Source organism: Quercus suber, unplaced genomic scaffold (assembly GCF_002906115.3).
Source record: "Quercus suber isolate HL8 unplaced genomic scaffold, Cork oak 2.0 scaffold_9, whole genome shotgun sequence".
Classification (NCBI taxonomy): Eukaryota; Viridiplantae; Streptophyta; class Magnoliopsida; order Fagales; family Fagaceae; genus Quercus; species Quercus suber.
Genome location: NW_027069475.1, coordinates 1673756 through 1700455, shown reverse-complemented (window position 1 = coordinate 1700455; position 26700 = coordinate 1673756). Strand labels below are relative to the sequence as shown.

General features: G+C 32.1%; 2 protein-coding genes across 2 annotated transcripts; both read right to left on the bottom strand.

Annotated features, from left to right (window-relative positions):
• Positions 1-2592: 2592 nt before the first annotated feature.
• Positions 2593-6772, bottom strand: LOC112039491 (serine/threonine-protein kinase SAPK2). The gene is made up of 9 exons (XM_024072366.2): positions 6419-6772; positions 6129-6203; positions 4565-4666; positions 4012-4065; positions 3800-3892; positions 3608-3700; positions 3394-3498; positions 3206-3304; positions 2593-3113 (listed from the first exon to the last, which is right to left on the bottom strand). Exons 1-9 carry the CDS (start codon positions 6536-6538, stop codon positions 2826-2828), a joined length of 1029 nt encoding a protein of 342 aa, XP_023928134.1. The 5' UTR covers positions 6539-6772; the 3' UTR covers positions 2593-2825.
• Positions 6773-17074: 10302 nt separating this feature from the next.
• On the bottom strand, positions 17075-23766 carry LOC112039501 (lanC-like protein GCL1). The gene is made up of 5 exons (XM_024072376.2): positions 23461-23766; positions 23165-23364; positions 21082-21193; positions 18148-18618; positions 17075-17794 (listed from the first exon to the last, which is right to left on the bottom strand). Exons 1-5 carry the CDS (start codon positions 23614-23616, stop codon positions 17453-17455), a joined length of 1281 nt encoding a protein of 426 aa, XP_023928144.1. The 5' UTR covers positions 23617-23766; the 3' UTR covers positions 17075-17452.
• Positions 23767-26700: the final 2934 nt, after the last annotated feature.

Here is a 26700-nt window from a genome sequence, read left to right as displayed (position 1 = left end):
TATTAAGTCATTACAAACAAAAAGAAAAATTCCAATCAATTTTTTATCTAACTAAAATTTTGAAAGATATGTAACTTATAATATTAATAACGAGACTATTATGCAAAGATTTCAAAATAAGAAAATTTATAGAAGAAAATTGTTAGACTTTTATGTATTTGTGTGTGTGCACGTTTTGGTCAATATATGAAGTTTTCTTTTTATTAAATTTTGGTCAATAATGACCACTCTGAAAAATATTCCTGGAGCCGCCACTGCTTGTCATCCTAATACAATGCATGATTATTGCCGTAAACTATAGCCTATGTTTCACTTTGCACCATACTGTTAATTAGGCTTTTAACTTGGACTAAAAAACATGTCATGTGACTTACATGACCTCTACATATGTGGCACCACATTAAAAGACTGAATTATCCATTTTAATCCCTTAAAACAAAGGTTATGTAGCATCATAAGGGTTATATTTGTTAAACGACTTTGTTTTAAGGGATTGAAGATGGACAATTTAGTTTTTCATGTGATGCCACTTATACAGAGGTCTCATGTGTACGTGATATGCTTTTCTGTCCAAGTTAATAGTCTAATTGATGGTATGATGCAAAGTGAAACATGGGTTAGGGTGGTAAATGTAAACGGTGGTATAATTTATGATGATAAAGTATAATTACCCCTAATTAATGTTTGTTTAAAAAAAAAAAAAAAAAAAATCCTCTCTTGAGTCTTGCCCACTAGACGTGTTGTACTTCTACCTCTATTTCCCAAATATGGCAATTTCATTTGAGACTTTGAGTAGTGCTAAGGATTGTAAATTTTATTGTATAGGCTTTATAAAGTGAGGTGTAACAAAAAAAAATAGTTCATGCATTTATTTATTATATGTTGAAGTGGTACTTTTTTTTTTTTTTTTTTTGGGAGGAAAAATGTTGAAGTGATACGATTACCAACTTCATAAACCATTGCATTTGAATTTTTTTTTTTATTTAAAAAAAAGGGGGGTGGGGGTTGTGAATATCTTATAAATAACCCAACGATTACGTCCTATAAAGGAGATAGGGGATAAGATAGACCCCACATTTAGGTCATTAAAATGGCCCAAATATCTAAGAAGACTACAAGACATACCTATATCTACACGTTTACTGGTTAGGGTTCACATAGAAATGCAAACCAGATAATGCATCGCAATTATGGCCCCAAAAATATGTGCATGCATTATGCATTATATTGGTGTGGAGAGTGAACATAAACAATACCATTGTCCATATTCGTGGTGTCTAGCCGTTCTTTTGCAAGTCCTTGAAAGAAACAAATTCCGATGATGTTTGCTTCTTTCTATCTATAATTTTTTTTATGCAATTTTTTTAAAAAATGAGAAAAATTAATCGTTACCACCTAAATTATACCTCCATTTACACTTATCATCCTAATATAATGCTTGATAATTGGTGTAAACTATAACTTGTGTTTCACTTTGCACAACACTGATAATTAGATTTTTAACTTGAACTAAAAAACATGTCACATGTGACTTACATGACCTCTACATATGTGACATCTCATTAAAAGACCGAATTATCCATTTTAATCCCTTAAAACAAAGGTTACGTAGTACCATAAGGGTTATATTTGTTAAATGACTTTGTTTTAAGGGATTGAAGATGGACAATTTGATTTTTTCATGTGATGCCACTTCTACAAAGGTCACATGAGTGTACGTGACATGTTTTTTTCGATCCATTTCTGTGTCGTCGGTGCAAATTTAATCTTACACAGCCAATCAACATTCTCTGAGCTGGCGGCTGACGTTTTAGACTTTGATTATTTTATGAGAGCACGTAACATTGTTAATCAAAAGTATACCTACCTTGATAACATTAAAATATATATATATATATATTATATGACTTATAATATCCATATTTTATGGATTTCCGTGGTCTTATGCTATTTGGATCATGCTGATACAATGACATTGTGATATCTTGGTGCTATCTCCTTTATAAATTATACTTTAGATTATGTTGATGATGAAAAGATGAGGAAGAGTTGTTTGAAATTGTTTGGTTATGTGTCAATGAGAGCAATCAATGAAGAAGAGTGATTTGATTCAACTCAAGCCAAAAAGTACAGAAAGAGGTAGGGGAAAATTAAAAATAATATTAGTAAAAAGGGTGTGTTGATTAAGATGTTAAAGGGGGTATGGTCTTGACTATGATAGCGCAGTGGAAGAATTTATGTGATTTATAACTAACTCCATAGTTTAATCATGACAGTATGATAATATGTTATCCACTTAATAAATTGATTTAATATTATTCGTCGACACAATTTTATAATTGTGGAATCTATGTTATTTTTTGTATAGAGTTTCAATCTATAGCGACATCTTTTTATGATTACGCTATTTATCATCAGCCTAAAATACTAATCAATTTTTGGTTTTGGTGTAGGCGATAATTGAACTTTAGATCTTATTTAACCATCAAAGTATACCTGGATACTATATATTTACTATTTTATCATTGTCCATTCAAATAAAGGATTTTTCCCTACACTTTTTTTTTTTCATCAAATTACAATTCATCACACATAAACTAGAACTCTCGTAAAAAGAAAAGAGTCAAATACACATGTTCTGCTAAACACAACTTAGATATAACATGAATGCCCTGATGCTTTTCACACAGAAACCAAGACAGCAAACGTCCATAAAAGGGCAATCAACATCACCTACTTGATTCCCTTTGAACATTTAAATAGGACCTTATCACAAATGCTTTTCTGAGAACTTGGCCGGCAAAGCTACACATACAAAGTAACACTCACAATGCACAGACAAAATCCCCACTTGTCTCGATATCATCCATGTCACAATCTGCTTCTAGATCATCAAGATCCAATTCCAAGCTGCCCCCAACAAAACTACCACCAAATTTGGGCCCCTGAGCTGGTTTTCTAGCCTCTTGAACTATGGACAGTAATTCTTCAATGCTTTGGGATGAATCATTTTCTTTATCATCTTGCCAACTACCTTCATTTTCATCCATGAACTCTACTGGCAAGTTCTTTAAGAGCCAAGGATGCTTCTTAATTTCTGGGATGGTAATTCTCTAAATAAAATGCAACTCAAATGAATAAAAATCGGAAAAATTAAGAAGGACCAAAAATTTATTTTTGACCCAAAATGTGTAAGTTCTAATACCTTTTCGGGGTTAGCTACAAAAATTCGAGATAAAAGACGTTTACATTCCAACGAAATTCGAACATAGTCTGGAATTGAATAGTGGACACTAAGAATCCTCTGCCATAAACAATTAGCATATTTTACTTAACCACAATAAAAAGCATCACATTGAAAAGTGGTCAAATGAAATTGGTATCATAGCTAACCTGAAGTGATTTTCTAAAATTTTTTGGATCTTCTGGATCTTCAAAGGGATAAGCCCCAACCAGCATCACATATAAGGTAACCCCACAAGACCAAACATCTGCAATCTACATAATTTTCAAGGAGTAAAATATGGCCACACATATTAAGTGATGAAAGTTGGTAATAAAGTGATAATGACAAAAAATTCTAGAAGAAAAAAGGAATAAAATTTACTTTTCCGTCATATTCTTTTTTTGACAAGACCTCTGGTGCAATATAAGCTGGTGTGCCTACTGTAGATTTGGGCTGGGAATGTAACACAGATGACTGTAAAATGAGGTAAAATCATTAGTATTTTAATTTAATTAGCTGTACTAATTATTGAACAATGAACAATGAACAATGAACAATGGCTAAGTTCACTGCCTTGGAATAGCCAAAGTCACATATTTTGAGACGTGGGGCTGAGCTTCCATCTAGAAGTGTGTTTTCCAGCTTCAGATCCCTATGGCAAATTTGCTGGAAAAATTAAAAGAAATCAAAATAAGATTTATCTTCAATTCAGCAAGAGGTGCAATGTTGAAGGTCTAGATTTAAAATATTATAGACATTATCCAATTTATAATTTAGAATGATACCATGGAATGGCAGTAACTAACTCCCGAAATAAGCTGTTGAAAGAAATATCTGGCCTGATACAAACATAAAAGAAAATTAAATTAAGAAGAACAAATTTTATAGATACCATGCACAAAGCCAAAATTAAAAAATTATTTTCCTATTGAGAAAAACCCAATTAATTTGTTAGCCATCAGAAACATCATTTGTTGTCAAATTGATTAAAATAAAATCTGCAATCGATATGTTTGCAATAATAGGCCTTTTCTAGCCCAAGAGGTCAAAAGCATGCCAGTCATCTGTTTTATTTGCTTTTACACATAAACGCATACCATAATAATTAATACCGAAGACACAAGCGTTATAAGTTGAAACTATCTAAAAAAAAGGATGAATGGAATGCCCTTTAAGAATATTAACATTATATACATAGGAGAATTTAACTATACACACTTTTTTTAATATGTTAAATATGTACCATACCTACCTAGCGTTATCAATTAACACAGGATTTATTACCATATTTAGTATACATTTTATAACAACAGATGACTCTTATCTATTTTAATTTACCTCATCCTCGGTGAATCTACCGGCATTGCATATCCTTTCAAATAGTTCTCCTCCAGCAGCATATTCCATGACTATGGCTAGATGAGTTGGTGTTAGACACACCTACAACAAAAATGGCCCTTTGTTCTCAATATGCTAAATCCCTTTGTAGAATACATATTAGCAACAAAAGCAAGAGCCAGAAATAAGCAGAGGAATGTCCTAAAAAAAACAGAGGTTTTGGAATTCTGTCATTTAATCAAATACAGAAAGATCTAATATTAATTTGATAATTTCTTTTTGTGAACAAGACTAATGCATTTGGAATTTCCTCGCATACTCAACCACTTTGATAAGTATTATTTTATATGCCCGTCTTCTTTCTTTCTAGGATTTTTTTTCTCCCTCATGGATTGTAAATCGATGGTAATAAACAAACAAAGTTCTGCTATTATAAAGCATGCCTTTTAGGATTTATTTATTTTAGATTGTGTTTGTATGTCATGCATGGTCCATATTCTTCAGTTTGATTTTTTATTTTTTTATTTTTTTATGTGGTAATATTTTATTTATAAAATCTAATCTCATGCTACTTAGTACTTATCTTGAACTCTAAAATATATTATATTTCATTATAAACATGTGTGAATTCCACACGCTATATTCAAAGGTGTACCATTTTACACGCATGGCTTCACAACCATATCTCCAAGCATTTGTAACCTCGATTTTTAATAATTTACTTGTACCCCAAGCCTATCTCCAAACCTTGTAATTATATTACTTAAAAAAAGATTATATTACTCTTTTGACTAGTTCAATTACAAGAATTATTTGACTTTATTTATCAAAAAAGGCATAAAAAATACTATTTGACTCTGTACTGTGTAGATCCTCCAAACAAAAGAAAAAAGACTGTACACTCTGTAGTCTATAGTTCTGTTCCATTGCCAATATGATAGAAGAAATAAAAATGAAAAACTTTACTACGTAATAGCAACTTGGATTCCAAACTCTCTTCTCTTGTCCTAATCCTGTTGGATTAGAACATTTTGATTTTTGACTTTACTTATAAGCAAGCGCAATATCAAAGTCCTGTCCAAATTGATAATTGGAAAACTGGAATCCGATTCATTCAAATAATTCAACCTATGAAAATTAAAAGAAAAAAAATTCTATGAAGGCATCCCTCATGAAGAGAAGAAACTGCACTTTCAAACTGGGTACAAAAATTCAAGAAACTTCTCATTTGCAAGGCACATAAATGAATACCAAGGACTCTCTTATTTTAAAACAGAAAACCAAAATTTAATAGAGAGGATGTTATTCCATTTCAAATACAATTGAATAAAAATTGAAGAGCATAAACATTGAAAAAAAGAAAAAGAAAAAAGGAAGAGTTCTTAAAACAAGTGGAATGGCATAGCATATTCTATTGAGAGCACAAAGAAGTCTGATATTTTGAAGTTCTTTCGAGTTGGGAAGAGTAATTAAAAACATCCTAGGGGCTAGGAGACCTCTTTTCATTAACTATAAGGCATAATCGCAAATGGCAATTATAAAGCTTGGTAAAACAGCACTATACCTCCTTAAATCTTATTATATTAGGATGCTTCAAGGACCTGTGATTCACTATCTCCCTCTGCACATGTTCATCAATCTGTCCATGACCAAAAATATAAGAAATGCCAATTAACCCGTAAAACCAAAACCCACTAGAAAAAAAGTGAAAAAGAAAAACACACACAACCCAGATGGAAAAGTGAATAAATAAACACAACCAAGGTAGTATCATAGAAAAGTTGTCCATAAAAGGTTAGTTCTTTAAGGCAAAAAATCAAAGAGAAGTAAGAAATGAAGCTACATATAGAGCACCTTTGGGCCTCTTTCAATATACTTGACAGCGTAGAGCTCACCACTCCATTTATCCCTTACCAACTTTGCCACCCCAAAGTTCCCTGACCCAATATCTTTCAGTATCTCATAGCGCTCCATTTTTTGCTCTTTGCTTCTCAAAATACCTATATATAGAAGTATAGAACAATCTCTGTGTGTGTCTCTCTCTATCCTTCTATTGGTTTGCTTCGAGCATTCCTATGGTTTTCAAGGCTACCAATGCAAAAATGGCTCGGGCTGGAGCTAGTGAGCCCCCCCAGTGGACTTTCAAATAGTAATAAAATCTTCAGCACCGAGAGAGACACACAAGAAGAAGCAGAGATTACAAGTGGCATAATCTTAGAGGTCATAATTTCAAGCAGAACTCAACGAAGTTTTGAGTTGTGACCGAACATGGTTGATTCGTACACTTCAGCGTTTGGCATTACCACTTGTCAATCGCTAGAAAAGAGAGCAACGTGTCCACAACGACTCCTTTGGTAATTATGTATTTTTTTTTAGTAGTTTATGTATTTATCTTATTATCAATAATTTAAACTAACACTTTAGCGCGTTTGGTAGTATCATGCATGTTCAGAAGTTCTTCTATTTTTTTTGTAAAAATTAATAATTTACATTTATTATAGTTTTTATTCAATACAAATTCGTTAATCAAAGAGTTGCAATATTCTATTACATTTCATAACTTAGCTGCCAAAAGAATCTCTTCTCATACATAACATTAAATTTTTTTATTAATTTAACAATTAATAAGGAACATATTATGTAGAAGTTGTTTGTTAAGTATAATATAAATATTAGACATATTGATAGATAGATACAGACATAAGTAGGGTCTTTGTTTTACATAGTTAATTTTTAATTATATAAATGATAACCAATCTAGGGGAGTTCACCAAATCGCAATATTTATTTATTTTTAATATTAAATATATTATTAGTAGTTTAATAACCGCTGTTTTTTTTTTTTTTAAATGTTCTTCTATTTTTTTTGTAAAAATTAATAATTTACATTTATTATAGTTTTTATTCAATACAAATTCGTTAATCAAAGAGTTGCAATATTCTATTACATTTCATAACTTAGCTGCCAAAAGAATCTCTTCTCATACATAACATTAAATTTTTTTATTAATTTAACAATTAATAAGGAACATATTATGTAGAAGTTGTTTGTTAAGTATAATATAAATATTAGACATATTGATAGATAGATACAGACATAAGTAGGGTCTTTGTTTTACATAGTTAATTTTTAATTATATAAATGATAACCAATCTAGGGGAGTTCACCAAATCGCAATATTTATTTATTTTTAATATTAAATATATTATTAGTAGTTTAATAACCGCTAGTTTTTTTTTTTTTAAAAGAAGAAGTTTAATAACCCTAGTAAGTGTTGACTAGAAAAGCTAACTCAAAATAAAGAAAAACTAACTCAATAATTTAAAACTTGGCCCAAAAAAAGAGAAAATTAGTTTTGGGTTGAGTAGGAAAAGCCTAAAATTTTAAAAATATACTGACTTTAAACCGCATCTTATACATAGTATCACACATGTGACAGCAAAAATGAGGTGTGGTGCGGTTATAGTTTTGGCTAAACTCTAAACTGCGCCACACCGCACTGCACCGCACATATGACCGCAAAAACAAGATGCGGTGCAGTTATGGTTTTAGGTAAATCGCACTGCAAAGTGCGGTGCTAAAAATAGCCTAAAACTGCACCGCACTGCACCGCGAATACCCCTAATAACCACCTCAAATCTTCTTGGAAGTCATCCCGTTAATTAATAGTGTCTCATCCGAAATAGTGTCTCATCCGAATTCACTAAATTTGGCCTTTATGCAATCCAACAAAATTGTGAATAAGTAAACCTGAATACTCATGAATGTCCAAAAGGCAAAATAATGAACTTTACCTTGCAAGTTCCTCACTATGATAAAAAGGAGAGAAGGACAAACAACTCATAACCGGGTATTTATATTCAGTTGCGGTTTGGGAGGAGAACGTGGAGTCCATATATGTCTATGGTAATAATGGTATGAAACAGAGGAAGCAGACGAAGCGTCCATGGATTGGTGGGGTTTAAAATTTTGGGTTTTGTTTTTACTTACTGTAACGGTTGCTTTAGTTGATAAGTTTGATTTTGATAATGGCTCCAAAGTTTATTTGGATAAGAATAAGTGGTTATTTTTTTGAGAATGATGAATAAGGTTTTGTTTTCTTATCTACATAAGATGGGATAAGTATTAAAACACACACAAAAAGAGGGTACTTTGAGCTTATATAGAAAACACATGCTTATTTCAAACGTGTATATCTATCTATAGGAGTTAAAATTGTACGAGTTTTATAGAAGTAAAAATTGTATATCTATCTATTTAGTTGGTTTTTTTTTTTTTTTTTATTATGCTGAACATGAGGTGTTTTTATTTTTATTTTTAAATAAAATATTAGAAACACGTGTTAGAATAAGTGGATTAGTCATTAGTGGGAGCGTTCTCATTTTGTAGGTAATGTTTTTTCAAATCTATCAAAAATTTAGGACTTTTTAAATTAGTAATTTTACATGTTTAGCCCTACTATTTTAATTTACATATTTATTATTGTTAGTTGAAAACTTGTAAGTAAGTATGATAAGGATATTTTAGGCATCAAAATTGAGGAATCCAAATATGAGAACCCTTTTAAATAGCAGTATAGAATTTTTTTTTTTTTTTTTTAAAGGATGAATATACAAAATCTTTCTAATTTCCACCTCAAACACTAAATATCATTAGAGAAAGTGTATATATACACACATCAAATTTTGATACATGTTAATATGACTTATTATTAAAGGAATCATTGTCCGAATCTTTTGGCCAAAGAAATCTTAGTAGCAATTTGTTTTTTTTTTTTTTTTTAATAATCTTATCCCTTCTTGCATTTTGTACCAATTATTAGCTAATGCTTAGTGTATTATTTACCCTAGACTTTGTATGTCTTAGTTTTATAAATCTAATTTCCTTTCAACAAAAGAAAATACTATTTGTGGAGCCTGAGAACTTGGCAACCTCGGCCCACTTTACATTCGGCCCAAGGACCATGCCGAGGAAAAAGGAACATTCGAGGATGAAGGGTGAAAGTCTGAGTTGCTAGGAACCCTGCCGAGGATGACCCTACCCTCGGCCAACCGAGACCAACACTAAGCGAAGGAGCAAGTCCAGGATAAGCTGTCACCTCCACACTAAATGCGCTCACCTAACCCCCTAACCGCATTAATGGAGATGTGACCTCTGGACAGGGCAGCCTTGGTTGCCGCAACTCACATGAGTGCTGGTAAAGCGGTTGATGGGACGGGCGGTCAAAAGGGAGGGGCATGGATGATCAACAAGTGGAAGAAAGAGATTGTGAAAAAATGGGTATATAAGGGGAAGAAACAGATCAGCTAGGGGGTTCCTTTTTTTTCCCTGGACAATCCTTTGGGAGAGAGGGAGACCACTGTCAAGCTCCTTGGACCGGTTCCGAGGGCACACCTTGGAAGGTAATCTTGGTCTGCCAGCCTTCAATGGAGGTGAATGCCACATTGGGCGTTGTCCGCTTGCTAGGGTCTAGTTCTTGAACCCGCTCTTTACAAATTCATTGTACTGAGCTAACTGGGCTTGAGTCCACTCTCTCAATAGTAGAAGTGCTCAAACCCGGACCCTACACTATTAAAGATAGATATAGTTTTAAAAGTGACGTTAGTGGTAGGCTCAAATGAGAATCAATACAAGCTTGTCACATCAGTAAGTGTAAAAAATGTTGTTAAATATTTTTCTATGTAACATTGCTCATTTAATTGAGGATTTCACTGAGATTTTGATTGCAATTCATAATTATTGTATTACCGTCTAACCCCTTGTGATTTTTGAGTGTGATATAAACTCTACTATGATTCTCAAAAAAAAAAAAAAAACTCTGCTGAGATATTTTTGAAAATAATACGGACGCATTTTATCAGATGACCAACTCACTATTCGTTTTTGTGGGGGGAAAAGCTCAATTTAACGTAGTGAGCCTAGGGCCTCATTTGAGGACTACTGTGTGTCCGAAGAGAAGGAACCGATAGAGACAAAGTCCATCTGGAAGAGGGATACCCGGAAACGAATGAGGGGTACAATCCGAAGAGGTCACCATCAGTCTGAAGAGGTCCTACTCCTCGGATACGAATAGTATTGATTAATCAAACGTGTAGAAGGTCCGAATGATCTTCCTAGCAACCCTAATGATCAAGATAAGTTCTGAGTATATCTGAAAACGATAAGAATGAAGAAATATCTAAAGGAAAAGCTGCTACCACCGTATTAAATGCACTGCAGCAACTTTTCTGGCCGCATTTATGTGGAGAAGACCCCTGAACAGGGTAACCTCATCTACCGCCACTCACAAAAAGCTGAGGAAGATACATGACATGACATCCACTCAAGTAGGAACTTAGATAAAGAACAAGTGGGCGATGGGGATGATGGAGGAGGATGCTATATAAAGAAGAAGGGCTCCTAAAGAAGGGGGGGAGGAAAAAAGGAAGAAAAAAAAAAAAAAAAGAGGTCTAACTGTAACCCTAAGAATTGTAACCCGTACTCAATTTATCATAAATCTCTTCGGACATCAGCTTATTTGATCTTTACGTGTACTTTGATGCTGGTTTATACTTGTATGTTGTGATCAACCATTGTAAGGTCCATAGTTAACCTAACTCTATCATTCACACTCTACAAATTTATTGTTTTTAGGCTTGGGTCACAAATCCTAACCCTACAGTTTTCATTATAAATATTTAATGGTTTATACATAAAACAATATCACAAAAAATTTAAGTGTTATATTCAAAATTTCAAGAGTTCCATATTTTTTGGAAAAATTATAAGTGTTTTATGTAATTTCCTCATCCTCCCAAAAAAAAGAAAAAAATGTAGATAAAGGGCTAATGGCACATATATAATATATTTTAGAATATACTTTTTACCATTTATTTAGGAGAAAAGTCTTTTTTCTTTTTTTTTTCGTTTTCGTTTTCGTTTTCGTTTTCGTTTTGTTTTTGTTTTCTTCGGTGAGCTAATAAGTTACTATTGGTGTGTCGATGCCATAAATAACCTCTTCTCTTGCTCAAACTAGGCCATTCGAGCGCTAATTTCAAACATTCCATCCTTTAGGTTTTTTTTTTTTTTTTTTTTTAATGTAAATTTCTTCTTATTGGTCTTCTTTTTGTATGACTTGACTCGAGTTACTCAACTCATCAATTCTATCCTTGCTTGGTCCTGGTTGATATTGACGGGTATCTTCCCCTTCCCTAGTCCCATTTCATTTCTATTTTTTTGTTTTAATAAAATTATCTTTAATTCTTTATATACCAAAATAAAATAAAAATTGTTATTGATGTTAAGCGGTTATTATATCGCTTTTTTTTTTTTATCACTTAAATAGGTTAGGAAAAATTGTGAGATAGATTGTTTACATAGATTTATACTTTTGTTTTAATATTTATGTATATTTTGATTATTTAAAAAATATTTAATAAAACATCAAATATATTGGAAGAAGCTTTTTTCCCATTTAATTTTTCTTCATTTTTCAACAAGATGTAAGACAAGTATTTTTAAATCGATCACTTAACTTTCAAAACTTATTCCAAATAAGTAGTCATTGAACACTTTTAAGCTAAAATATACTTTAAACTCTCTTAGTCTATGGTTACTTTTAAATCAATGACTCGACTTTCAAAATTTATAATTTATTTCATCGATTATTATAATAATGCCAATTTTTAGTTAATATAACGTTTTTGGTGAGTTAATGGTGGAGAGTGAAAACTATATATTATGAAAATTCAAGACTAATTTAAAATTGACCAATCTTAAAAGAAAGAAAAATATATTTAAACCTTTTCTTTAAATACCACATATTTGATACTAAATATTTAAATATATATATATATATATATAAGAAAGAGAGGAATTACGCCCACAACATTTTCATAGCATTTCATAACAAATTATAGGTGGTTAATTGTTATTAGTTTTAATTTGAACTTACCACTGAAATTACTTTTTTATCCAACTAATAACAACTCATAATAATCTGTCATGTAAGATTTGTCGTAAATATAACATTTCTTTAAAAGAAATCTAGAAAAAGTTTTTTTAAAAAAGGGAATATGTCTCATGTTTATGAGAATCGTTGATAAGTCCATTCAAAAATTTCATTGAAAATCAAGAAGTAAAATTTTGTTTCGTTTTTAATTGCTTTATATACATGTATTTATATATATGATGAAAATCAAGAATTTTTTTTTTGGTTATTTAATTGCTTATTATAGAGGTTAGAGCTAGGGCGAGTATTTATTTTCATATATACTCTCAGTGATGATGGGGAACTATTATTGACTTAAGAAGTGGTCAAAAACATTTTTTATTATGTGAACAATAGAAAAGTTAAAGTAGTGTCCCTGGCACTACTCGAGAAGTTAACGTGGGTTTGCGAATTACGAGGAAGATAAAAAGTGACGTGGACGGTGGAGAAGGGAGATCACAGAGCTTTGGTTGGCAGTTCCATAGTGGGCCGCACTTATTATTGGGACAGGGGGGACTGCATTTTCATTCATTCTCCGAAGCGTGCGTAATAATAGATGATGTGGTTATCACGCGTTGTGGACCAGGACGACCAACAAGGCAACAGATGTCTTTCTCTGCATAAGGTCGGTAATAAATGTACAAATCTTCATAATGTGTTGAATAAGAGATAAAATATGAGAATCGATAGTATCTGGACAAAAATTAATTGCTGTCTTGATTTGATGATAAAAAATAAATTTTATGTCATATAGATATAATAAATGCCATAACTCGTCCATGTGACGATTTGTGATTGGTGGAGGGGTGTCTTCACAGGGGTGTCTCTTATTCGAAGATAAAAGAATTATCATTAAGAGTAGACACTATAAATTTAAATTCTCTCAAAATTAATTGCTATCTTGATTTGATAATAAAGAGCTAAAATTAGAAGCGAATGTCACAGGTTGAAGATATCTTGAAAAAAATATTGGTTATATGATTGTAAAATTTCAAATAATAATAACAATAAACACAAAGAACGGAGTATCAAGATGATGAGTTCATTACAATAGAGCATGACATATACTTGAATGTTTTAAGTTTAATACACTGTACTACTTGTCTATAAGATTTTTCATTGTGTCTCATTAGCCGGGAGTAGAATAGTCTAACCAAAAGTTAGAACACCACTTCTTTATCTTAAAAAATAATTATAGTAACCATAAGGAGGTAAGAGTCATATTATTTTTACGAGTTATAAGGGTGAAAAGTTATCATTGGTAAATCACTTTTGCATATTTCCTTAGTAATATCATTTTTATCGTGTACCAATTAATATATGTCATCCCAACCCTAAGACTTTTTGAATTTAATTTGACGATCTTTTCTTGCAAGTAGCTTATGATCTACTTTTATAGTATTCAATTTGCCTTGACTTGGGCACCTTATCAATTTGCTTCTTCATGCCTTACGTTGCCACTGGAATAAAAAAATATTAAGTATTGAATCGATTGAATGGTTATTAGTTATTAAACCTCAAAATTTGATTTTGACCCTTTGGATTTAGTCATATATGCGACTTGATGGCCTTATTTGGATTGTAGCATTAATGTTAGGCCAGGTGTTTTACATTGTTTGTGCTTTGAACTATAGTGCTATTTTATTTTATTTTTTATTTATAGTAAATCCATTAGGATGGCACAACAAGCACTATAGTTCAAAGCTCAAACAATGTGAAGCATCTGGCCTAACATTAATGCTACAATACAAACAAGGCCATCAAATCGCACATATAAGTTATAACTAAATCCAAAGGGTCAAAATCAAGTTTTGAGGTGTAATAAGCTAATGGGCAATCAATCCTTACCTTATTTTTGGAGGGGGATCAATCCTCACTTGCGTCGGCGAAAACGTTATTGTTTTGTTATCTTTTAATTTTTTGTGAGAATCAAACTTTATTGTTTTCAAATCAAGGAAAACTGAATATCAATTAAGCTAGAGGCTCAGTAATAATATATTAATATCCCATAAAGAAACTAACAAATGATTGTTACACAAGAGAGCAAGCCCAATTATAATAGTAGACAATGTGCCACGAGATTATCGAGTACTTACAAGTTTATATGAAAATATTTTGTAAAAAAATTATCTTTCTATTTCATGTATAGGTACTTATTAGGTAATATTATATTTTGAAATTAGTTATATTACATATCTATATGTCACTAAAAATTAAAAGAGAAAATGTGAATTTTAATATGATCGATATATTTTAGTATAAAAATATATTATTTGAATGAAATAAAAAATATTTAATTATTCTCACTAACTTAATTGAATAATTATTTTTATTTTTTTTAGTTTTTTATTGCGTGAATTATTAAATTTACTTGTGTGTTTTGATTATTATTTTTAAAATTGTTGTTAAAGCAACTAAAGTTGAACAAGAATGTCATATACTCATATTCTAAATGAATTGTTTTTAAATATAAATCCTAGAAAATGAAGTTTTTGATATTCTCACTATTCATATAGGAAAAACATGCTGTTACAAATTTGTAATGATTTTTTTTTTTACAATGAACAACTAGCATCACCCCTGATAATAGAAACAAAACAGGGGACAATTACCCAAATCAAAAGAGCAAAAAACTTTACAATTAAGAGACCATTTAACTAAAGTGTGGACAGCCAAATTAACCCACCAAGGAATCCACAAAATATAGAGATTAGACGAGACACACAACATACTTTGCATGTCATAGAGGATGGGCCTAATTCTCTAAGGAGGGGGCTGACTAGGATCAATCAGAGCATCCTAACAAATCTTGAAATCAATCTCAATAATAACTGAATCAGCCTCCAGGTTAGCTGCCAAAGATAGAGATTAGACTCACAATGATTGACACTGTAATTTCAAGTAGTACTCACATTATAGCATTTGAGTTCCAAGTTCAAAAAAGATCACTTTGAGGTCTTTTAGATCTTTCTCCCTTTTACACTCGCACAATTTACTCCAATTGTTTCATTGTCAACAAGAAGACTGAAACAAGACTTTTTGTTGTTTATTCTTTATCGGTATCGTGACATAGATGTGTGGTGTCCTCCATAGCAGAAGTAAGACTAACTCGACTTATTGTTTGGTGCCCTGCGTTAGGAGATGAGCTGCTATTCAGGTTATTGTAGAAAAACTGAGCAGCAAGATAAATTGTAGGGAGTTCAAAGTGGCTTGCAAGTAGCACCAGCCTTAGTGTGAGTTGCCTATAGATGACAAATGACTTACTAATTTTTGTGAAGGAATGAGCTTCATAGGCCAAACCCAAACTTCAAACCTAAGGCCAAACCCATCTCCACTCACATGGTCAGCTGGCTTTGTGATCATATTTGCGTTGATACAAGAAGCTGTGATCGAACAATGGAGCCGGCTCGATTATATAGTTGGGGGTTTAAGGTGATAAGTTTAAGTGGAGTCATTGTATTTAGATCCCAATTAAATAAATTTATTTAGTATTAACAAAGCTAAAGTTAAAAAAAAAAAAAAAGTTAATTTGATAAATTAATACTGATCAAACTAAAGTTAATTTTATATAGAGAATCAAATATTATGATTCAAGAATAAAAATTTATTAAAAATTTATTATTCTTTTAGAAAGGAGGTTTACTATATCTTATAGATAATGTGATGCATGCTAATAGATTTTGATTTTGGCATTAAGAAAGAAATATAGATTGTTTGGTGTGTGGACATGTGAAAGATTAAATAGGTAATGTTGGCAACCTGACAATCTATTGTATAGAATATTGACTTTCAATGGATTGAATTTTTGTTGGTATAATATTTTAGAGACCTTTTTGAATGTGATAAAAATACTAAAATAGTACTCAACTTAAAAATAAAAAAATAAAAAAAAATAAACAACTTAGAATCATGAAAATGCTAAAATTATTACAAATTTTACTGCTTATTACATAAAACACATAAATTGATATGGTAATTAATGTAATTTGTAGATTTCAACAATCTAGTAAATAAATGTTTAATTTTTCAAGTAGTTACCAAAATTGTAATATTTTTAACATCACTCAACAATTTTAGGCATTTTTATAATGACAAGTGACCTTTTTATAGAGGGTGGGATCATTAAAAAATTTGGGGCCTTAAGCCTCGGCCTAAGTTGCCCAGGCCTTGATCTGCCACTAGCCTCATCGACGCTTTGGCATCACCATTGTGGGTTTCAAGGTCATTTCACCATTTTCTCTCTTTGGGTATGAATTTAGGGATTTTGAATCCCAATTGTGCATCTTATGTGTAAGTATGTGAGTTTAGATGGAGTTTAGAGTTTTTTTTTTTCCCTCAAAAATATTCTTTCACACAAAACCCAAACTAACGTTAAAAAAAAAAGACATTTAAAAAAAAAATTTAGTTTGACCACTAACCACATCTGTATTTTCTATCCATTCTTTTATGACAAGAACTATTTTGACATAACATCAAAATGTTATGACCTAAATTGACATATTTAAAATGTTAATGACTTAATTGACACGTAGAACAAAAGTTAGGAAACAAAATAGTAATTTAATCCTTAATATAAGCACTCTTTCTCACAAGTTGAGATAATATACAAGATTATAAATTAAGGCCTAACTCAATAATATACATTGCAAGATCATCCAATTCATGGACATCCTAATTAACCTTGTACTCACATTGAAATTTCTCTCACATAAAGATGTGTTCCATCTATAAATCTCATACATAAGACTCACATTTATATAAGAGGGAAGAAGACTTATCGTTATACCTCGTATATATGGAACAATTTCTCATCATCACATTAGAGCATTTTGCAAATCTTACGCATTTATAAATGTGTGTTAGGGTCTTACTTCGAAACTCATAAGGAGAATTTGGTTTTGACTCTCCTCATTTTCACCTACAGTTCATATCCTGGGAACCTAGATTTTTCAGGAGCAAGCAAATCAAACCAGAGGCAAGCAGTTCCAGCGAGTCCTTGGAAAAGAGAGGAGGCATGGGCAGCCCCACTAGCATGCCCGTCTGTCACAAGGTTCATTGCATTATGATACAAGAAGCTTGCAAATGCCTTTGCTCTCTCCTCATATATACTCTCTCCCGTGAGACGATAGAGGGACAGGAACGCGTAGGCATTCCCAGCCACACCATCTGCAAGTCCCACCTTCTTCACCAACCCATTTTTCCATACCACTTCTCCTGCCTCTATTGCAGCATCACGAAATTCTCTATCTCCTCCAAACACCTGATTAAAAGACAAAAAAAATTGTTAGAGTAATAGTTAAGTAATTAAATTCACAATTTTTTTAATTGCACATAATTTTCAGATACTTCATAATTTATCATAGAATTAAAGTAACGTATTAAACCCACATGTGAGGAGGAGTTTTAGAATTATACTTAAATGATAAAATTCAACATTTCCTAATAACTTCAGTTTTTGGGATAACTAAAATAACCAGAACATTTGCATCATTAGAAAAATAATTATAATGGTAATACTGTTTAGGTCTCCATACATTTGCATCTATGTCAAATATTTCTTGAAGTGTTACTATCCACTGATTACACAATGCAATTGTTCTGAGCTTTACTAACCTTGGATGCCTTGCACAAGGTAAGGGCCATGCCGGTTGCACCATGAGACCATTGCACCAACTTGTCCCTTGGGTTTCCTTCACTTGAAGGGTAATTTCCACTATGAGGGAACCTCTTACTCATCATGTACCTCAAAGTCCCTTTAACATCCTCAGCATCTTCATTGGAGAGAGGGAAGTGAAGTAGCACTTGCAAGATTCCGGCTAGGCCATTGGCTGCACCCCAGTACCTCGTTCCATGCCATCTGTACATCAATGGGCAGGCTGTATTATCGGATGCCCCTGCCCTGCCCCCAGCTAACACAGCATCAACAACAGGCATGAGAAGATTACTAGGTACTGTTTCCTCTCCAAGATGATTGTTTAGGAACAAAGCAGCCCATAAAAATCCGGCTCGCCCATAAAGAAGATCATATGACATTCCAAAACCACCCTCTTCAGGTCCAATAGGGAGAGCTCTCTCTTGTGCTACCTGTACATGATTAAGCAGACAATTTTTAGACATGCTTGTTGCTTTTCGTGGACATGACATTAACTGCCTCATAACAATTAAGCAAATATCTTACAATTAATGAAATATCCTTTGATATAAATCTACATAAAAATTTCTACTTGTACATGTATATAAAGATATAGACTCATGGCACTTTGGGTTTTGTAAGAAGTATCACCTAGTCTGAAATGGTAAGTCCCCGTTATGATTCTTGTTTGTTAGAGTTGACTTGTTTTGTGGGAATGTTTTTATTTCTAATTTGTATAAATGCATTTTGGCAAGTCCCAAATTCCAACAAATTGGCACCAAAACTTTTATTGTCACAACAAACTAGTATCAGACCTCTAATGTTACAGAAAGTCCAAGGTTGATCTTAGTTTAAAGGTGATGTTTGTTGTAGGTATGAAATTGGTTTGAGATAGATGTGTGTATAAGTTTTATTTGATTATGGAACAAATTATCATTTTGTTCGAGAATGAAAGCTTACTTTGATTAAGGTGGAGTTATTGCCAAGAAAAGAAATGGAAGAAGAAGAAGATTTGCTTGATGAAATTTAAGTCAAAATAAAGATTTGCTCAAAGAACTTATCACTCTTAATATCGCAATCCTTGTGCACCAATGAACAAGTAAACTTGTAGCACATTATAAAGAGTATAGCAGTTTTGGCCTAAGAAGTCCTCCTATACAGGGAGTGGAGAAGACTTTTAACAGAACATGAATGAAATTCTTTGAAAAATGGTTTGATAGTTATTTTGAGGTGAATAATACACGTGTAAGAGAGTTGAGAATTGGGTTTTTATTTTTATTTTTAGTAAAAGAACACCACTCGATATATTGGATTTTTGGGACCATAAGAGTGTTAAGTTTGTAAATTAGTGTTGAGAGTTTGTTATGTGTGTATTGAAATTTGGGTTAGTTTGTGTTCGGGAAGGTTATTAGTATTATTTATAAGAGTTTTAGCCTAACCACATTAAACATATCGTAGTCTTGTGTCCATGTTTTTTTTTCTTTTCCTCTTTGGTTGTGAAAATGTACTTCCACAAACCCCAAATTTCAACAAACTAGCATCAAAATCTCCATAGTTTTTGTTTTGTGGTGTGTCTTTGTGATAAAATCTCCGTAGTTATAACAAGCATTTTTTGTGATCCTCACTAATCCAGGAGTCTGTAAAAGATTTCCATTTGTATAGCATTACTAAAGTATAAACATCATGTGCCTAGACTAGATTTCTAGCAATCAAAGCGTTATTACAAATAATTCAGTTTCCCATCCTACAGCTAAAGATATCTCACAATACCTGCAATCTGAGCCTAAATTTTGGGACATGTAGGTTCCCTGCCATGGTATTCTGTTGGTTCAAGTGGCAAGTATGTATCTACTAAGCATAACATGAATTTCCAATATTGCCTGAATGGCCCGTAGGCTAAATGACACCATTTTCATGAGTGAGACCCTAGATTTGTCATGCTTAACAATAGCTGAACAGTGCACTGTGGCTATCTTTTACTATTCAAAAGTCTTTTTTGAATGGGTTCACTGTAAGATATTCTCCACATTGGCTTTGGTTTTGTCCACACCTAAAGGGATTGGAATACTAATTACCTCCATAAACAATAAAAGATAAGTTGCAGGTCCACATTTAGAGAACCAAGGAATAAATTCCACTTGAAAGTAAAGGTGCTATCAATTTCATAAGTTAATTTCAAATCATCAATAATGGTATGAATAAATCTCTTATGTTAGAATATATTGTGATAGTGTGTATCTAGGAATAGAAATTATCTACTCCAATTTTTGTATTTTATTTTTTGTTCCTTTAAGCACAATTTGCCACACATTTTGTTTTCTTTCCTTGTAAAATAACAAAAGTTTAAAATGAAAAAAAAATAAATAAATAATACATGAAAAATTGTGATGGGTGACACATAAAGTAAAACACAACAATTGGATAAATGATATATGACATACAGCAGTGGAATATTAAAAATGAAACAAAAGATTTTTATTCACTTTTTTCTACTAGAAAACCTTTATTTTTTGGGCAAGTAAATATACTAAGAGATATGCAACCGATAAACCAAGATATATTTGGAGGTACTTAGCTATACGTGGAAGAAGAGAATGTAATAGGACAAGGATTCGTGACAACCTATATGGGTCCAAACGAAAATTTAATTTCCAAGACATGTTGAACCTTTTTCTACTATTAAAACAAGATATGAAAATGTGTGTTTTTGTCCTGATAATTATGGTAGTTCACGCTATGTTTGGCAGTATAGAAAATACGTGACAATGAATCATTAATGGCCCCAAACAGATATTTTCCAAGATATGTAATTCTTGGTAAACCAAGAAATGAAATCACATGTGATGGGGAGAAAAGATTTTCAATACATCAATGACTTTGTTTGTTAGAGAAGAAAGTTGAAGATTTGTTGGTACCTCAAGAAAGAGACGTAAAAACAGGTCACGTCTTTGATGGTCCCCTCGGTAGTTAGCAACCACAGCACCAAGAGCATAAACTCCACCTCTTCCACACAAAAATGTCACGTGCCTGTCCATTGATATCAACAACAAAAAATATATATTTACCCCACACAAAGAAAAATCTTGTTCTGCAATGCAAATAAGTGGAACCAGTTCTAACCATCCTTTTTATCATTCAATCAACCATCATTCAATGACCACCACCCCAGGTGGAAAATCTATTAGCTTTTGACAAAGCTAAGCTACGTTGTATCAGACTTATTATCTTTTAATATTACGCGCATCCATTTTTTAGGGCAAGGATTTGCTGTAACTTTGGCTGGAGTAAATCCTGCATAAAGGTGAATGTGGCAATATGTTAAAATGATACTTGTCCGGTTAGTGTTTCTCACTCCTCTCTCTTAACACTCACCTCTCTCTCTCTCTCTCTCTCTCTCTCTCATGTTCACACAATATGCAGGACTTGCTACAACAGCAAATCCTTGCCCTTTACCAAAAGACAAGATCGTCATATAATGCTCAATTATAAAGACCAAAAGACAAGATCATCATATAATGCCCAATTATAATATAAAGCTCAATTATAAAGACAATCAACAAATAGCAAATATCATATAATGCCCAATTATAAAGACAATCGACAAAAAGTAAATATCTTTACTGTCGACTAAAATCTCTTTTGCCTTTCAAATATGAATTTTGTTAACCGATGCTTTAGGACATTCATTTAAAAAATATTTTTAAAAAGTTTTTATAGAAAAAGAAAAAAATACAACTGATTTTTTAAATAATTTATATATTTTCCATTAAATTTTTTCTCAAATAATTCATTAACAAATATCCTAAAAGCATCCGCTAACTAAACCCTTCAAATATTAGCATTCCTCTGTAGGGAGATCGCAGCATCAAACATGATATTTTGGAAATGTTCCAAAACTGTTGATCAAGTTCAAACTCTCACACTTGAAAGCGAGTGCCTATAGCCTACCATTTGAGCCACTTGCACGAGTTAATTTTGTTTTATTGGTAGTAGAACTGTGGAAGTATAATATTCTTTGTACACTTAGCTTAAGTATCAATTGTCATATGCCTATTGACAGAATAATTCTTTTTAGAACGCACATTAAATGGAATATGGCATCTCATGCATGAAACGAAAGTAATTTTGTCTCATTGATTTTAAATTATCCCATCCTTTAAATTATCCCATCCGGACATTCGTTCATAAAATCCAAAAGAAAATATCTTTTTAGATTTTAACTTTTATGTTTGTAAAAGAATAGTAATACTAGACACATTTTTTGATGATGATAATTGAAAAAAAAAATGGTTAAAATTTCTCATTAAACTTTACCGTTCTAGTCTAGTTAAATTGAAATATCTCAAGCATGCAGACAGACATTTTTGCTAATATTAGAATGAATTGAAAAGCACCTGAATTTGTCTAAGATGTTTCTTTTATTTTTTTTGTGAATAATTTTTTTTTTTTTTTTAACCTCAAAAATTGAAATTTGGGATCCTCCACAATGAACATAAAACCCTGTTTTGAATTAGAGTTATTGATGTTCCTGCACATATATATCCAACCTAAATCAAGACACACACATCTATATATTAATTTTTGTGTAGAAAAAAAACTTGGACAACATTAACCGAGCCTAGTATATGACTAATTCTTAGATATACTCAAAGCACAGAAAATGATGATCTCTCTTCTTATGTTCATGGGGGAGTCCATCCATTAAATTCATAGCAGAATCCATCTATGTGACTAATTCTTAGATACACTCCAATACAGAGAATGATGTTCTATACTCTTACTTACATTCATGGTAAAATTCATTAATTAAATTTATAGTATAACACAATTTTCCATACGCTAATATGAGTATCTAAGAAATTTCCCTGACATACATGTCGGTTTCCATGAAGTTTACACACACTTGCCATAATAAATACCGAAAATGATTGACACTTTCCTAAACTGACGGCATAGAAATATGATCCACAAAGTAAAAAATAAATATACATAAATTACCTAGTGGAGGCACGTGCGACGACGGCACACGTGTCAACAATCTCGGCGGTCAACAGTAAGTCCTGCTGGCTACCGGTGGCCTCGTAGGAGCGGAAGCAGGTAAAAGCTGTCCCAAGCAGACCCGTATACACCGTCGGGTCCATACTCGTACCCATACCCGAATCCATACCATGTTGTCCTATCCACGTCATTTGCACCACCTAAAAAAATGGTTTAGAAGCACCAAAACCTCAATTTACTCGAACACTTTTATCAGCCGAGTTCGTAATAACGAGCGCGTGACTGTCATTACTCACCTGGTCTTTAAGAGAGATCGCTGCTTTCAAAAAAGCCTCCATGGGAAGGGACAACAGGCTCGTGCCCGCCGTTGGATCCATGTTCTGAATCATATCCAGCCGCTCGTTGTTGCTCTCCTTATCGTGTCCCTCCTGAGAAGATGCTAAGTACTCCATCACCGGTGACTTAATACTCTCTGAGTCTCTGTGTGTAAGTGTAAAAACAAAAAGCTATAAGGTTGTGAAGGTTTTGAACTTTTGAAAGTGGCAGTGTGGAAGAAAGAAACAAAGGTGACCGAATATGTAGGCAAAAGTGTTAGAAAAACCTTTTGTGTGTGGTAAGGTGGAGCACTGTAATTGTATGAAACGGTCGGTGAAGTGTGGAGAGGGCCAAGTTTAAGCGTGCCACGTTTGCAAGTTTTTGGACCGTACGTATTATTATTATTATTTTTTTATTTGATTTGGCCGTACGTATTTTTTATAGAACCGTTGGATGCACAAGAACCATGTGCGATGCTTTTACAGATAAGTGCGGACAATGCTATTTGTGGGGGCAGAGTGTCTAAGAAGTAAGAGACTTAAAGACTCTGAGATCATTTGTTAGTAATGATTTATGGGGTGTACCAAACGACTGATTGATTCTCATTCTCATCTGATATGACCGCACAAGTATAACCTCAAAAATTGTTGATAATTTCTTTGATAGGTCTTTGTGGTTAAAAATTTCCAATCAAGACATGGTTGGAATGTGGAATTTGGTGGATTATCTTTTAACTAAACACTCAAATTAGTTTTGAATATTTAATTAGGAAATGATGATCAAGTGGGGGGAAGTTCCCATGGGCTTAATATTATACCACAAAAGGTCTCCATTAGATGATGTACACAAGCAAGGTAAACAATAGTATAATCAATGAAAAAAAAAAAATATATATATATATATATTATTGTATATAAACCAAACCTAATTCAAAAAAGAATTGCATAAAATTGTTATATTTTACTTTATCTGTTTAGCTAAGGGTTTGTTTAATTGGAGGAGTGAAAAAGTGAGAGAATAGAAAATGGTGGGAGAGTGGAAAAGTGAAGGGATAGAAAAGATTTTAATTTTTCTCATTTTTGTTTGGCTGGAAGTGGAAAAGCGAAGAGATAAAAAAAAAATGTGTTTGTATAAATTTACTCATATAACCTTGTTAACAAATAATGCCCTATTAAAACAAAAAAAAAAAAAAAAAAAGTGACAAAAAAAGCAATCACTCCAATTTATTAGGAAAAAAAATCATATCTAGAAAAAAAAAATCATGTCTAAAGAAAAAACAAAAACAAAAAATCACAAAAGAAAGCAAAAGAGAAAAAAGAAAAAAGAAGAGCAACGAAGCTTGCCTAGGAAATCAAAAAAAAAAAAAAAAATGTGCGAGACAATGTACAACCCAGATCAGACCCAAAAAAAAAAAAAAAGCAACAGATTGGACAAGCCCATGTGCAGTCTATCAAATTCCTCCCACTCAGTTTTCTCTCTATTTTAGAGAGAAAACATTTTGGTGGGCCTAGAGAGAAAACACCTAGCCCCACCAATTTTTTTCCCTCCCCTCCCTCCAACCAAACATCCACCAAAAAAGTTTTCCTTACCATCCTAAAGTTTTCCAAAGTTTTCCATCCACCCTATTTCACCTCCAAACAAACACATCCTAAAGATTATATTAGAAGTTTCCACGATGAAAAGGGGACGGTATTATAGTAATACAATGGGGTTCATGTCATGTAATAACTAATAAGTGCTCAACTGTTGGGACTCAAAAAAAAAAAAAAAAAAAAAAAAGAAAGAAGAGAAAGGAAAGAAAGAAAGATATGCTCGAGGATTGAGATCGATCAAGTGCAAAAGCATTGAGATTGAGAATTGAAAAAAGTAACTTCCAATCTCAACGGTTGAATAAAAAAAAAATAAAAAATGTTAAAAAGTAAAAGTGGTAAAAATATTTTGTGAATGGAGATGGGGTAATTACACCAGCATTGCACCCGTCCCAATCAAGCTCAACTACGCCCACGGATGCAGCCAATTAATTACAAGCAGCCATGGCAAAGCCAAAGGTTTTGGTTTCAAAAGTAATGATTTGTGTTCAATTAAATACAAGCAGCTATGGCCTGTGGGCGGAGACAATGTAGAAGAACCTATGGGCTATGGCAAAGCCAACGGTTTTAGTTTCAAATGTAATGATTTGTGTTCTTCTCTTGTCAAAGAATAAAATGAAATATGAGATTAGTGCATTTAAACTATATACAACTTATATAATCCGTGAATGAACAGGTTAGAGTAAGGTCCTGTTTGGTAGTTATGTTCAAGTAGTATTGTTCAAAATTATGTGAAAACACACGTTTAAAGTGCTCATAATGCAAAAAATATGTTTGTTATCGTGTTTCAAACAACATATTTTAAAATATGAAGAAAAAAAACATAATTATATGTTTAATACGCGTATGTTTTTTTTTTAAGTAATGAAAAGAATATTATTTTATTCATAAATAAAATAAAATAAAATAAAAGAAGAAGAGAGGAGGACAAAGTGGGGGAGAGTGAGAGAAAAAGAAAGAAGAAAAATATAACATTGATCAATTATGAGTGACAATGCGCATTTTTTGAAAGTAAAAATACTTATTGATTTGCATACATATATTTATTGCGGTTGTATACAGTTTTTTCTTCATATTTATGCATAGTTTGAGTTTTTTTTTTTTTTTTTGAAAAATAATGAAAACATCATTAAATGCACATTAACCTATGTCATAAGATAAGATCACTCTCGTTAACAACATATTTAACTAGTTTTTTCTTCATATTTATGCATAGTTTGAGTTTTTTTTTTTTTTTGAAAAAATTATGAAACATCATTAAATGCACATTAACCTACGTCGTAAGATCACTCTCGTTAACAACATATTTAACTAGTCTCTAACCCGTGCTATGCATAGGAACCTACCTATTTGTGAAGTAGACTAAAATAATTTTATAAAATCTTAAGTTAATTAAGAAACTACACCATTGGATTCTCAAAAAAAAAAAAAAAAACAACTACACCATTGCATGATTTACTCTTGTATAACTTCAATTTATGTTATAATTTAATGAATAAGTAATTGCTTGAACGTGCAATATAAAAAATAACTCAAAAATTCAAATATTAAAACTTCGAAAAGATCAAAAAATATTTAAAAATCAGTTGATTGACTAATTAGAAATTATTGAAACTGAACAAAATATACATA

Bases quoted from the DNA above. Each gene is read 5' to 3' on its own strand.
- LOC112039491 (XM_024072366.2), bottom strand. From the start codon at position 6,538: ATGGAGCGCTATGAGATACTGAAAGATATTGGGTCAGGGAACTTTGGG. The intron at 3,893-4,011 runs GTATCATTCTAA...TAATTTTTCCAG, and splicing joins TTAGTTACTGCCATTCCATG to CAAATTTGCCATAGGGATCT. The intron at 3,499-3,607 runs GTAAATTTTATT...AAAATTATGTAG, and splicing joins AAAAAGAATATGACGGAAAA to ATTGCAGATGTTTGGTCTTG.
- LOC112039501 (XM_024072376.2), bottom strand. From the start codon at position 23,616: ATGGAGTACTTAGCATCTTCTCAGGAGGGACACGATAAGGAGAGCAAC. The intron at 21,194-23,164 runs GTAATTTATGTA...ATCAATGGACAG, and splicing joins GTCGCACGTGCCTCCACTAG to GCACGTGACATTTTTGTGTG. The intron at 17,795-18,147 runs GTTAGTAAAGCT...TCTTTTAATCAG, and splicing joins CCTTGTGCAAGGCATCCAAG to GTGTTTGGAGGAGATAGAGA.